Source organism: Pipistrellus kuhlii, unplaced genomic scaffold, assembly GCF_014108245.1.
Source record: "Pipistrellus kuhlii isolate mPipKuh1 unplaced genomic scaffold, mPipKuh1.p scaffold_m20_p_4, whole genome shotgun sequence".
Classification (NCBI taxonomy): domain Eukaryota; kingdom Metazoa; phylum Chordata; class Mammalia; order Chiroptera; family Vespertilionidae; genus Pipistrellus; species Pipistrellus kuhlii.
Genome location: NW_023425540.1, coordinates 33,492,923 through 33,506,513, shown reverse-complemented (window position 1 = coordinate 33,506,513; position 13,591 = coordinate 33,492,923). Strand labels below are relative to the sequence as shown.

The 13,591-nt window shown below is 42.3% G+C and overlaps 2 protein-coding genes across 6 annotated transcripts in view; one reads left to right on the top strand and one right to left on the bottom strand.

The window, feature by feature from the left end:
- Nucleotides 1–5,584, top strand: part of MRPS27 (mitochondrial ribosomal protein S27) — a 68,849-nt gene extending 63,265 nt beyond the window's left edge. For both annotated transcript variants that reach the window (XM_036410181.2, XM_036410182.2), the window contains 2 exons: nt 161–331; nt 4,466–5,584. In XM_036410181.2, the coding sequence (XP_036266074.1) occupies nt 161–331; nt 4,466–4,705 (411 nt within the window). In that variant the 3' untranslated portion in view covers nt 4,706–5,584. The remainder of the gene's footprint in view (nt 1–160; nt 332–4,465) is intronic.
- Nucleotides 5,585–6,587: 1,003 nt separating this feature from the next.
- The window catches only part of MAP1B (microtubule associated protein 1B), an 83,234-nt gene continuing 76,230 nt past the window's right edge, over nt 6,588–13,591 (bottom strand). For 3 of the 4 annotated variants that reach the window (XM_036410174.2, XM_036410178.1, XM_036410179.2), the window contains 2 exons: nt 12,279–12,517; nt 6,588–11,060 (listed from right to left, as the gene is read on the bottom strand). In XM_036410174.2, coding sequence (XP_036266067.1) covers nt 10,905–11,060; nt 12,279–12,517 — 395 coding nt within the window. In that variant the 3' untranslated portion in view covers nt 6,588–10,904. Of the gene's footprint in view, nt 11,098–12,278; nt 12,518–13,591 lie in introns of all 4 variants that reach the window. The other variant, XM_036410176.2, reaches the window with a different exon arrangement.

Here is a 13,591-nt window from a genome sequence, read left to right as displayed (position 1 = left end):
GGATGTTTCTAATGAAACCACTAGAAACCATTCTGTTTCCTATAATTTGATAAGAGACTTTTTAGATCCCAGATTTCCTTCTTTTCCCTTCTCCAGCCTGTCCTCTCAATGTGCTCTCAGGGCCCTGGCTGATGAGCCCCTGCCCCTTTCTGCCCCACAGCTCGACGTGCTGGACAGAGCGCTGCAGGCTCTGACATCTCCAGCCCCGGAGTCCTCAGAGGAACAGCCTCAGGGAGGGGAAGACAGCAAGGGCCCCGAAGAGCTGGTGGAGCAGTTGGACGTGGAGGAACCAGAACAGTCCAAGCTTCCCTGCTACCTAGAGCGATTTAAGGTTAGTCACAGCACTCAGCTGTGCATTAAGCATGCTCTCTGCCTCAGTGATAGACAGGCAGCCCTTTCATGCATTAATGTCACACAAAAAGGCGTTAAAAGCTGACATCAAAAATTGCATTTTTATTGCTTCACACAGGAAGTGGTCTTAAAAGGAACAAATGTAAATTTCTAGGCTCCTTTTTGTACTTGAGCTAATGGATCACCGTTTTGTTCTCTAAGGCAGCCTGTCATTACGCCTCATCGCTGACATGTGCCTGGTGGGTTGGTAATAGCTTGCCTCCTCCTAGCCATCACCTGACTCCAACCCCGAGAGGAAAGGATCTGGTCCTTTCTCCGTGTTGTGCTAAGCGTGCTTGATAACCCAGAAATGCAGGCAGGAACTACCAGGCCACACTTGAACAGGTTGAAGGTTAGATGCAGGTATCTTCCTTTGCTCCTCTTGGCGGCTCTGTGTTGTGGATGAGGGCCGTTAGAAATGCTCTCTTGGACCATGTGGAAGATGGAAACAAGGCCACTCTTTCTTTCAGCAGCCCTGAGCACTGAAGCTGCCTTCGGTAGCTCTCAGCTAACATCCCCAAAGCCTCTGTGGTCGTCAGCAAAGAAGAGCCATGTTCAACGTTTAAACCCTTGGCCTCTTCTTTGCTTTTTCTTGTCTGTTTTGTGCAAAGAGAAAAAAAGTGCTCCCCGAAGGAGAATTTTTTGTACGAAGGAGAAACCATTCCCATCCATGCTAGCTGACCCATTATGTCACTTTGGGACGAGAGATGTACATTTTGCCAGATTATTACCTTTACATCTTTCCATAATTATAATGAACCAGCTGTAAGATACCTGTTTCTTTTGTACTTTTAGCATTTGTTTCTACCAGTATTCTGTAAAGTCATTGTTCAACTTCCCCTTTTATAATTTGAAAACTGAGAAAGAAAAGTTAATCAGTGTTCACAGAGATTAACTGTAGAGCTGGCTTAATTCTTTCCCAATTAACTTTGCCTAATTTTGCAGATTTAGAAAGGCTAAAAAAACAAAGTAAAATCTTCTGAGCCCCATAGATTATTATTTGCCATATTCATATTGACCAAAGCTATCACACCATTCCTGAAAATTACCACCTCTTTCTATTGTTTCTTAAATATTTAACCTCAAAAAATAGAAATCAGTGCCTAAATTAAATCCTTAGTCTTCACACTTCCAAAAATATATTTTTTTTTTGAAAATCAGAAAAAAACAAGAGACAAATACTAGCTGTACCGGTTAATAATGTGGATTTTGTAATCAAAGAAAATATAATTTTGCCGAAACCAGTTTGGCTCAGTGGTAGAGCATCGGTCTGTGAACTGAGAGGTCCCAGGTTCGATTCTGGTCAGGGGCATGTACGTTGGTTGCAGGCACATCCCCGGTAGGGGGTGTGCAAGAGGCAGCTGGTCGGTGTTTCTCTCTCATCGACATTTCTAGCTCTTTATCTCTCTCTGTAAAAAATCAAGAAAAATATATTTTTTTAAAAAAGAAAACAATTTCAAGAAAAACATCAAAAGTGCTTTATTCAAAGAAATTTCCATAGCTAGCTACACATTTCCCCCATCTTTCAGATAATTTGTGGATATCATCCCAATAGAACTTTTCTTATTTTGAGGCAAACCATTCAGAGACCCAATTTTCCACTTCTTAGTTCATTCTGAAGTGCTGCTCAGAAAGTGCATGTGCCGTAGATCGGAACAAGTAGTAATCTGAAGGAGCAAGGTCTGGTGAATATGGCGGGTGGGTTAATGCTTCCCAGGCAAGATCTTTTAACATGTCTTTAACTGGCTTTGAAATGTGTGATGGTGGGTTATCATGAGCAAAATTACTTTGCCTTGTCTTCTGGCACTTTCTGGCCGATTCACAATCAAAGCATGGTTCAAATTATCTGTTATCGGGAGCAATCAATATTAACAGTTTCACCTGGTTTTAGAAGCTCATAACACACCACACCTTCCTGATCCCACCAAATACAGAGCATTTTCTTCTTTCCGAAGCGATTTGGCTTTGAGGTCAATGTTAATGGTTGACCTAGACTCAGTGTTTCCCAAACTTTTGACATATGTGTACCTCTTCTATAATTTTCATAATGCTGAGTACCCCTCGTACTCATAAGAACGTAGAATTAGGCGCAGCCAAGCACGGTGCAGTGCATATCCCCACCAAACTCCGGTGCAACACGTACCCCCACCAAACTCTTCCCGTACCCCTGGGGGTACGTGTACCACACTTTGGGAAACACTGATAGATCAACCCATGATTTTGTGCATTTGGGATTCTCAAAATAAATTCACTTTTCATCACCAATCACAAGTCAATGCAATAATGACTTTTTTTCATGCTGTTGAAGCAACATTTTACTGATGACTTTTCTGTTTTCCATTTGTCTTTCATTCAGTTGATGTGGCACCCATTTTCCTCCCTTTAAAATTTCTCCCATTGCTTGTAAACAATCGGAAATTGTTTGCTGAGCAACATTTAATCTTTCTGCAAGTTGTTTTTGAGTTTGACATGCATCTTCACCCAGTAATGCTTGTAATTGTTGGTCTTCATACTTAGTTAACCTGGACGTTCTTTGTCTTTCACATCGAAATCATCACTTTTTTTTAAAGCATTTAAACCAGCGTTCACAACTATCTTGAGATGGAGCATGTTCACCATAAGCTTCCCGAAGTATATGATAACTTTTTCTTCAAAATAAAGTAATTAATTAAAACTTCCCCAAATGCTCTTTTTTTCTTCTTTTTTTGGCATGAAATTTGACATTTTTAAATGTAAAAATATATATGATGTTAACACCTTCAGCAAATTTGACATGAAGTTTTGAAGGTTGTCAATACAACAAAATAGCATACATTTCAAAACGCATATATCAATATATCAAGATATGTATAACTCCATCTATTTAAAAAACCTGCATTAGTAATTGGTACTTATTGGTTACTAGCTGTGCATTGGACACACCTGCATTTCGTCTGTCCTCACCGTGGCCCTGGGTGGCAGATACGGCTCGTCCATGTTACAGGACACCACGGCTGAGAGAAACCAGCCCGTAGACTTTGGACTTGAACAAAAGTTTTCTGACTCAGAGTTGAGTCCTTATTCTGCTGTCCCAAGCTGTCTCCTTGGCCTCAGACCCCATGAATAATGATTTTCATTTTATATTTCCTTATCTTTCTGTTGCCTCATGTTTATTAGTGTCGGGTAATTTGTTTGGGGCCAAATTTTATATGACTGACCCATCGCACTGCTCCTGTGGCCACTACCTGAAGCCTGTAGACCTGCTCCCTTCCCACTCCCCCGTGGAGCAGACCTCGCCTGTGCCCGTGAACTGCAGTTGTTTGGAACATGGAGATGTGTGGTATAAGCCATCGTTGGGCCATAAGTGGCTCTCTCCAGTGATCTACATCTTGTAGCACTTAAGTAAATTAGTGTTTTTCGTACTTGGCTTCTCCGGGAATACAATGCGAACAGACCAGCTGCCGTTTCCGATGGAGCGGAGCAGGCAGCGCTGCAGGCTGACCTGTGAGCGCGGCAGGCGGAGCCTGTGGAGCGAAGCCCCCGTGAGAGCTGTTAGCGCCATTAGCAGGAAGCCCTGGAACGGCTTCCATCTGTTAAAAGGAGCGCGCATCAGGCCAACATTTATCTCGGTGATTCTGAAGGAAAAGATGTGGAGGGGCTTCCTCCAGCTTATCAGCTATTTCTGCCATTTTGTTTGCATCTTAGAGTTCTTTGTTCTTGGGGTTGGCTGGTTGGTTCAGTGCAGGTTGGGGTAGAAATGTTGATTTGTTATGCCTGTGCTGTCACTGTGGTTTAAAACAAGAAAGTAGAGGGAATCACAGCATATGGAGGTTCATTTACTGTGTGTAAGTGAAGGGGAAGGAATGCCATGCAGTACATCTTTGCCACGTAACTGTGCTGGGGGGAAACAGAGCAAACGCTATCAGTGCCCGGGTGGAAGGCCTCTGACAGGTTCCCGACACCATGCCTTTTCCCTCAAGCAGGATGTGTGGAGATTTTGCAAGGGCCTTTACTCCTCCTCCTTGTATCCTTCTTCTGTCTGCCTCTGCCTTCCCACACGCACACCTTCTCCTCGTTTTTCCTTTCTTTCCAACAGGCCTTACATTCCCAGCTCCAGGCTCTGGGCAAAGTTGAGTCAGAGAGCCTTTTGACGCTGACCACCCAGCTCATCAAAGCCCAGCTGCCCGCCTGTGAAGCAGAGGACATCGCCACCTATGAGCAGAAGCTGCAGCAATGGCATCGGAATTTGCTTTACTTGATTCAGAGGGAACAGGAGTTCAGGGAGAAGGCGAAGCGGGAGCACCTGGCTCAGCAAGCAGCAAAGGCAGCTGCCTAACAGGGCCCACAGCTCAGCCCCACTCCAGGGACTTCACCAATCCCGTCAGGGATCATTGTGACCGCAATGGCAGCCTCAGCCTCCTCCACCCACCTTCTTCTCTAAGCCGTCTATTTGTCTACGAATGCCGAGATGTTCTACAGACAGAGGCCCTGTATCTGCCTGTCCAGGCGGCCCACTAGTTCCAGGGGCTGTGGAACTAAGAAAGTGGTCAGACTGCAGCCATCAGCTACCTCGGAGTTCCTGTCGGGGCGCCAGGGTTCAGGTATCAAGTCGCAAGCTTGGGCTTTCGAATGGTCTCTCTTCCCCCAACCCAAGGCAAACTGCACGTCCTAGGACTTGGGTCCCTTCTCCTCTCTGGGACCATTTCCACATTCCCTTTCCCTGTGTCTCACCCAGACCTGCACTGGGAGAAGATCAGTCAGTGGCTTTCAAATTTCAGGAACCTCTGTGGCATTTTAGAATGTGAGGACTCTGAGGGAAAAGCTAGTCTTGTTGGCTGGGAGCTTTCTATCATGTTGGGGTATCTTCTTCCAATCCATTGTCTCAGCTTCTTCATAAAGTAGGTCAGATGTGCCTTTTGTGCACACACACATATACCCACACACACACACATGCACACACACAGCTGTGAACACACATTTAAGTCAGAGAAGTTGCAGAAAATCTGGGACACCATGGGCTTCCAGTGCATGGAAAATGGGTAATCATCAAACCCTCAGGAGGCCAAAATTCCTTAAGTTTCTCCATGAAAGGGGTTGGGGCAGCTCTTGTTTGCTGTGTAATTTTGCCTTTTAGTGCCGTGGTGTACTTCTATTCTGGATTGCGGTCTTTTATCAAGAACCTGTGGAAATAAATGTTCTTGGATTCTTCTGTTGGCTTCTGGGTTTTTTTTCTTACCACCCCTCCCCCCACACCCCCCACTTTAATGTGTTCTTTATCTTTTGAGGAAGGGAGAGAGACATAGGGAATCTCATCATCATAGTTACTATGATTTTCAGCAACATATTTTCAACTCTTCTCCATTAGACTGACATTTATGGAAGTCTCGCTGTGTGCCAACAGCCCCAGCAACCCCATGAGAGAGGTACCAGGAACCCGTTTTAAATGAGGAACATGAAACTGAAGACCTCACCCTGCACATTCCCTCCATACACACCTGCAGTTAGTATCTGACACGGGCCCCTGTCACCCCTGTCACCTTTAAGTCCTCACAGTAGTACCTACTGCTAAGTAGAGTAAAGGTACAAGAATGTGAATGAGTAAGAGGAATTTCTCCTTTTTTTCGGGTACTTTACGCATAATCACTTTTCTGAAACAGCTTTTAGTTCCTCGGTGCCGGTCACATCGACAGGGTATTACGCTGCTTAGAGCTTACTCTGTAACTGCGCCAGAAACGGAGGTGTTGGATGTCATCACTGAGTAAGATGGCCTTGTAGAGCCCAGAAAGGCAGCCTTGGGAGGGCCATCCAGTGTGACCATCTTGTCAGAGCCGTTCCTTCACAGGTGAGAAGAGAAACTCAGACGGAGGTAAAGTGAGAGGTCACGCAGCAGGCATGGCAGAGCTGGGACTAACACCTGGCTTGGGGTTTATATCGTGATTCATGTGGGAAACCCTCCCAATAACCCTCTCCAGCTACACTGGTACATTTACTCTTTCTTTCCAAGCAATGTTAGTTGTCTCTTTCCCTCACTTTCTTCCAGTTTCTGTCCTAAGATCTCTAATATCCTGGAGGGCTTGGTTATACAAGATAACAAGGTAGCAGTTACAGAAATGGTATCAGGATCCTCTCTGAGATTTGCTCCCCCCAACCCTAGATAGCAAATTCCAATTCCCGATGAGCCAACTTAGCAACACAAAACCTAAGACAGCACACACCTGAACTTTTGCCACTTTTGTATTTTATTGTGGAACTGCATTTTGTTTTTTAATCTTTTACATCAAATATCCTCAATGGAAGAGGGGATATTGCACACAAATATCATAAAAGCACTACATATTACTTCCACTGGAAACTAATTTTCTACATTAGATATGACTGGATAGGATAGAAGTGATGCAGGATTATAAGACATAATACCATACACAGCTGCAGACTGACACAAACACCATTCAGAATAAGAGAGGGGGGGGTATGCCTCTCCACCAGCCGCAAGATCACCTTGTTCCGGGGCCGGAAGGAGGAGGGCTGCCTTCTGCGTACAGAAGCCCCCCGACCTGGCCTTGGCCAGGGTGTTCCCGAAAGGGCAGATGGGCTGGATGCCCCATCTCGATGGTCGGCTCTGGGAGCTCCGAACAAGTGCAGAGAAGCTATTTCCCCCTTCCTTTGCAGTTTTTGATGCTGCCTTTTAAACCAAGAAAGTCACAGATTTTTTTAAAATAGTAAATCGTTTTAATACCAGGTGAAGAACCTAATTGCTTTCAAAGAAATGCTCATCCTTAGGCTGCTTTTGGTGTGTTGTTCAGTTAGTTAGAAGATAAAAGCTTACAGTTCCTTTCAAATGGAAGCAGGATCTTTTCTTCTACATCTGAAGCGCAAAGAAAATAAGGTTATTAAATCTAACTCACAATGTCATCACTGAGCGAGAACCTCCTGTGACAGACAGGGGACTAAGAGAAGCAAGAAAAGCAGTTCAGAATCATAGAACAGCTCCCAAGAGCTGAAGTTTGGTAATACAGGAACAATGGAAGGTGGTAAAATTCCCAATTAGCAAATGATTTAATCTTATTAAATGACTATTGAAAAGCTTCTAAACTGCATAAGCTATTGGAGACACTTAAAACATTCATATACACTGGGGAAACCATTCACTATGATATGTAAGGTTAAGAAAAAAATTTTTTTAACTCCATGGAAAATGGTGTTTGGGGAGGGGGGTCAGTCATTGTATCCAGTCCCACAAGGCTGAGAAAGCATGCACAAGGGTTGGGTCTTGAGAAAGGGGATATAATTAGTTAAAATTGAAAATGGAGGGTCTTCTCTAACATTTAGTCTCTGTAGAATTTTGCTTAAGAATACTACCAAAAAGGTCATGATCATGAGTGCTATCTCGATGGAATCCCATCACTTAAAGAGTGTAAATTCCTTCCACTCAAATATTCCATCTATACAATTGGATCAAGTAACCAGCATGAATACAGCTCCTAGAAGACTGTGTCAATCTTTAGCTCTCACCATGAATGTACATGGTACATTGTGATGGCTGATACTAAACTAATTGTGTATTTATGGGACCAGCAAGATTAGGTTAGTCACCCAGGTAGAGAAAAGGTTTCTGGAAGGACAGGAGCAACCTGTAATGCAAATATTGGTTTTCCTGGTACACTTGGGCTCTGTGGTCATCACTGAGAACAATGAATGAAGAAAGGTACTGATATTTCATAGGAAAAAGACCAGCTGTATATTTTTACAAAGACCAGCTTGTTTATGTTTCCCTTAAATCCCAAAGCAAAAAAAAGAAAAAAGGAGTGGGATAAAAATCATTATAATTGAAGACTGGTTATAATGCTCCTAAAATGTTTGTATATTTTTAAAGCAAAAAAAAAAAAAAAAAAAAAAAAAAAAAAAAAGACATGTTAAGTAAATTTAATTGGAGAAATTGGAGAATAATTCCATCTTCTATCAAAGAAAAGTCAACCAGAGGTCTGGATTTGGCAAGAAGACTGGGAATCTGTTCCTCTTCCCATGCATAATGTGGGCTAACTCAACCCCCAATCGTTAAATCATTGTCTTGGGTATCTTAGGTTGTCTCATTAAATAAGTTTAAAGCAGGTGAGTTTATGCTCAATTAAATTCATTTTTGTCACAATGAGTTTTCCATCATGTGGTAATATTTTGTACCCTTAATGTGTTGTTATTAAGGACTTGGGGGGGAAATGGAGTAATAAATAAAAGCTGCATTTCTAGAGAAACCTAAAAAAAATAGAATATTAATTTTTCTTAAAAAAATTAAACATTTGAAAATGTAATTCACAGCATTAAGTAGACTGCATAGGTCCTCAGTGAAGGGACCCTGAAGAAGCATTGTTTAAACCCTCATAGTAGTTAGCAGTGCAAAACATACACTTATCAGACAAAAATAAACTAAAATGTTACTTTTGAAATAAATAAAATGAGGTCATTGTTCACTACTCCGTAGATCTCAGAATCTGCGGGAAACGCCACATGACAGAGCACAGCACAGTCGTCACTGAGAAGTTCGTCACGCCAGGACACCGGGTGATGGATCTGTCACTCGAGGCCTGACGTCCGTTTGAATCGTGATCTGGCTTCCCAGATTTATAGTTCAATGATGGGAACAATCTCTGAACTCTACACGATGAACAGTAAGAGTTGGGAATTCATTTGTTTTCAATGTATTGTTTCTTTTTTATTTTTATTTTTTTCCAGAAAAGAAATCCCAAAGCAAATTTTCACTAGGGTTTTTTGAACGTGTCTTGGCTCTTTAACCTCATGGTTGAAGATCTTGAAAGAAGAATGCAGGATATCACTGGGTGATGTGGAAGCCTGGGAAAGTAGACTACCACGCCTTTCTCCCCACTCGCAAACAGCACATACTCAGATTGTTATGTATGAAGCAGGGTGGGAGGGATCACTTCCTGCAGGACAGTTATGGGCTTTAATAAATATTACCACTGCAATATCAGACTTCAATCTCGCCAGAACTTCAAAAACATTATCCATTTTGTCTTACGAAACACTTAAAAAACAAAAACAAACAAAACAAAAAACTGTCACTTGAAAATTTTCTTTGCATTTTCCTGCAAATGAAAACATTTGTTAAAAAGTTCATCTATGAAAAGTCCTGACATAGCTTAAAAAAAATTTTTTTTCTTTTGTACACTTGTTCCCATAATTATACTGAATTTAACGAAAAATGGAAAAGAAAAAAAAAAGCCAATGCAAGACAAAGGAAGGTAAATACTGTATACTTGCTGAAAAACCTCTTCCATCATTCAATTCAGTTTCCCAGTTCTGATCATAGAAGCCACTTCAATCTTGAGCTCACAGTAGTAAAGAAGCTATTAAAGGCTCAGCGTGTTTGGCTGAGGGGCCAGAGGGGCACTGAGGTGGTAAACTACGTGCATGACTCAGCATCAAACTGTTGCACCAATCAGATTGGCTTCTAGTACCCCCACACGCGTACACACATGCTCCTGTAACTGGAGTAGCTATAATCCTACATGAATGTTTAATATACTTGCTGTCTCGCATTAAAAAATAAGTGCATCAAGTATCTTTGTACATTCAAGTCACTTTCTAAGGCAAATTGTCTACCGTATGTCCTCCCAACTGCTTTGGTATTTGCTTGTTCATTGGGGTGGAATTGGTTGTTTCCGCATGCAGGTTAATTGACTCAGAGTGAACTAACTGGGTACACAAAGTGCTGGGAACATGCCTTAGACCAATCTACTCATGTGTTGGAAGAGTCTGAGAGTTCCAAATGGGGTTCAAACCACTTGTGTGTCCAATCTACACTCACTACGTTATGTCAGTGTGCAGCATTCAACTGAAGGAGCTTAATTACAGCATGAAAATCTCACATGCCCTCAGGAAAAGTTTTGTTCTTTAGTGTTCTTCCAGCCAGCTTGTTTTAGAAAATCAAGACCCTTTTTGATAACTCAGACTGACACAAGTTGAAAACTCTGCATATATGGACTACAGAATATAAACTGCCTAAGAAAATGCAGACCAAATTATTGGTTATTTTCTCTTCCTTACCCCACCCTGTTCTCCCTTTTCCTCTCTGGGTATCTCACCAGCCCTCTCTACCATTATATCTCCTTCCCTTGCATTCTTTTTCTTTCTCATTCTCTCTCTTTCCTGCATTCTCTCTCTCTCTCTCTCTTCCTCTCTTCCTCTTGCTTTCTCTCTTCCTCTCTAAGACAAATGCCTCTACCTAGCAGAAGTCAATTGAGTTTGCTAGTGCATGAATTCCAAATGTTCAGCAGAGATGAACTAGGGTAGGTCATTTTGCAGTAACTTGAACCCTATTGTGGGGATACTGTTATTTCCCTTAGCAATCAGCAAAAACTGAGCAATATTAGTGACTTGCACCACCATGACACAGTATAGCATTTGGCAGGTAACAGTTCAGTGACTTATTTAGATGAATTGACTTTTTAGAAAAAGTAGTTTCAAACTGAAGAATTTCTGGAAACAAAGTTCAAATCCTGTGGTGTGGCTGGCCTTGGTCTTTACAGTTCGATCTTGCATGCAGGGAAGGATTCATCTTGCATAACCACAGTGCTGCTGCTTGCTAGAACCATGATGTTGAGGTCTTGTTGTTTCTCATGGGTCTCCTGGTACCATTCCCTCATCACCTCGGAGTCATGAGTCGGGATCAGGGTCACCTGCAGGGAGAGAGCAAATAACTGCTGAAGGGCAGAGCAGGAAATCAGATTAAAAAATAGAACAACCATAAGGTATTAATTAGTTAGAGAGAAGAGTAAAGAAAGGAAAATTTTACATTTTCCTCAGGAAATGCAAAGGACTTTTCTTCAACTTACATTTTCCATGAACTAGAATCAAGTTGCAAGAAAATATCAAGATTTTTCAAGGAAGGTGAAGACGGGAACCAAATGCAACTAATGACCAGTCAATTGGTTCATCTATATTCACCATCCATTTCTCAGTTCTTAAGAGTTAAAAGAAGTGCTTTAGCTAAGGTGGAATTTCTGTATTTCCTTTAACAAACTTGGTGAATTTTGCATCAAGGACAATGCATATTTAATGCAAGGAGCTTTGGTTGTTATTGTAGCTCAAAGCTTTCTTCTGTGTGTAACTAACATTTTGTTCTGAGAACAAAAATTTGTATCTTTAATTTGGGGGAAAGGTGGGAGAGGGTGAAGTGACAGAGGATCGACATGGGTGGGTTTGAATAGTAAAAATTCCATCCAGAATTCATTAAGAGGCCACTGGTGCTTCTCAAGAGATTTCATATGATTAACTAACAAACAAATCTACTTACTATTATGCAAATACAGTTTACTAGGTGAGTTTGCAGACAAGTACAACTTAGATAAGCAAAGATCACAGCCAAAATAATAAAGGAGTGGTCTGTGGCCAGTCATATCTGTGAGGGAGATATCCTGTTGGGGACCATCCTTAGCAATGCCCCTCCTGTAGAATTTCACAGGGACAGCTACTTTTCTACTTGGCCACACTGCTAGCTTTGGTCTATTCATGAAACACAAGGGAGTAAAGACAATTCCTTAGCATTCTCACACAGAAGGATGGCCACTGTGATTCGTGCACACTTATTCTTGGTTTATTAGGAGGAAGGACAAATAATCTTGAACCCATTGAGTGGGTAAATAAGTTACACCTGCCTTAGGGTGGGGAAGTGGCTTTCCTCCCAGGACATGGTTGTTACTGGTACCAAGAATAGTATTTTAGACTACCTGCTGTGTGTCAAATCCACTGTGTTCTCAGGATATTTCACGCATGACAGAACCATGAGCACTACATGTGGATCCACAATCACAACGTTGTCTCCTTACACACGACACCTTCCCTCTGCCTCTGGGCACAGCTCCACAGGCTATGCGGACACGGTCCTGGGCTCTTACCTGCATGTTGCTGCCCCACTGGGCCTTCCCTTCCAACAGGGCATCCAGGACAGCCCGGCTGGGCTCCTCGGCAGCAGGGTCATTCCCACTCACCACGTAGTAGGACGACCTCACTCTCTTGAAAAATTCGACATCGACATTCTTACTATTGCTGTGGTTGGGAATATAGCACAGGTCCAAGTACACAGGCGGGCCTGGAGGCACAGCTGAGGGTTTGGTTGTCTTGGTGGTCCCTGGTCCTTTGGTAAATAAACAAAGAGAAGGCCAGGGTCACAGGAATGCGAAAAGACCCCCAGGTCCAGGACACCACCCCTATTCATCCACAAGAAGGTCCACAGGACATGCAAAGGGACACTGAGCATTTCCCGCTCTCTGGTAGAGGGCATTTTACTAGTAGCCCTGGCATTTAACCATTTTAATCTGCATTTAGTAAACCACAATAAAGCAATGTTAGTAATCCACGTTAGGAACTCATTTGAAAGCAATATTGCCCATAGCTGAATATTATACCCTAACATTTGACCTAGGAACTGGTTTAGATCTTAACTTTGTATGATTTCCAAGGCCCTCAGCACCTCAACTTCATTCATAAACTGTTGAAAGGTCACTTTTCTTAGCACAATACTCTCAAAAGAGACACCTCTCCCTAGACAAGGCTGGATACCAAATTTAGTGAGAGGAGGGTTCAGAAAGACTAGGCTTTCTCTAGCCAATCAGGACATACCAAACTGGTGAAAGGGGTATCTGGTTGCGGGAATTCCCTGTCTGAAGTTAAAAAAAAAAAAAAAAAAAAAAAAAAAAAAATCCTGGGCAAAGTGAAGATTCAAATTAACCCCAAAGATTCTTGGCATCTTGTAAGGTGAGCTGGCTTTCTGACTTGTTCTAGTTACTACAAGGTTTAAACTTTTTGAAACATAAATAGAACTAGCATTCTAAGGCAGTGATTCCTCATCCTGGCTGTATAATTAGAATCAACTAATACTTATTAGTACTTAATGCTTAATACTGATGCCCAGGCCCCACATCCCAGAGTCTAACTTAATGGGGCTGGGGTGGGGGCCTGGGCACCACCATCTTTTAAAAGCACCCAGGTAATTCTAATGTGCAGCTGGTTTGAGACCACTGCTAAGTCATTTAAAATACCAACTGGATTCTATATATTTAATCCTATTTCCTTTCTCCTTAGGATGTTTAAAGACTGTCACCCCGAGTCAAAACCACCAGTGAACTCCATCAACTGCCCAGTTTTATTTTTAAGGGTTTGGAGGAGTGGTGAGAATCAGCCAAGCTGATATCTAAATACACTGACTCAT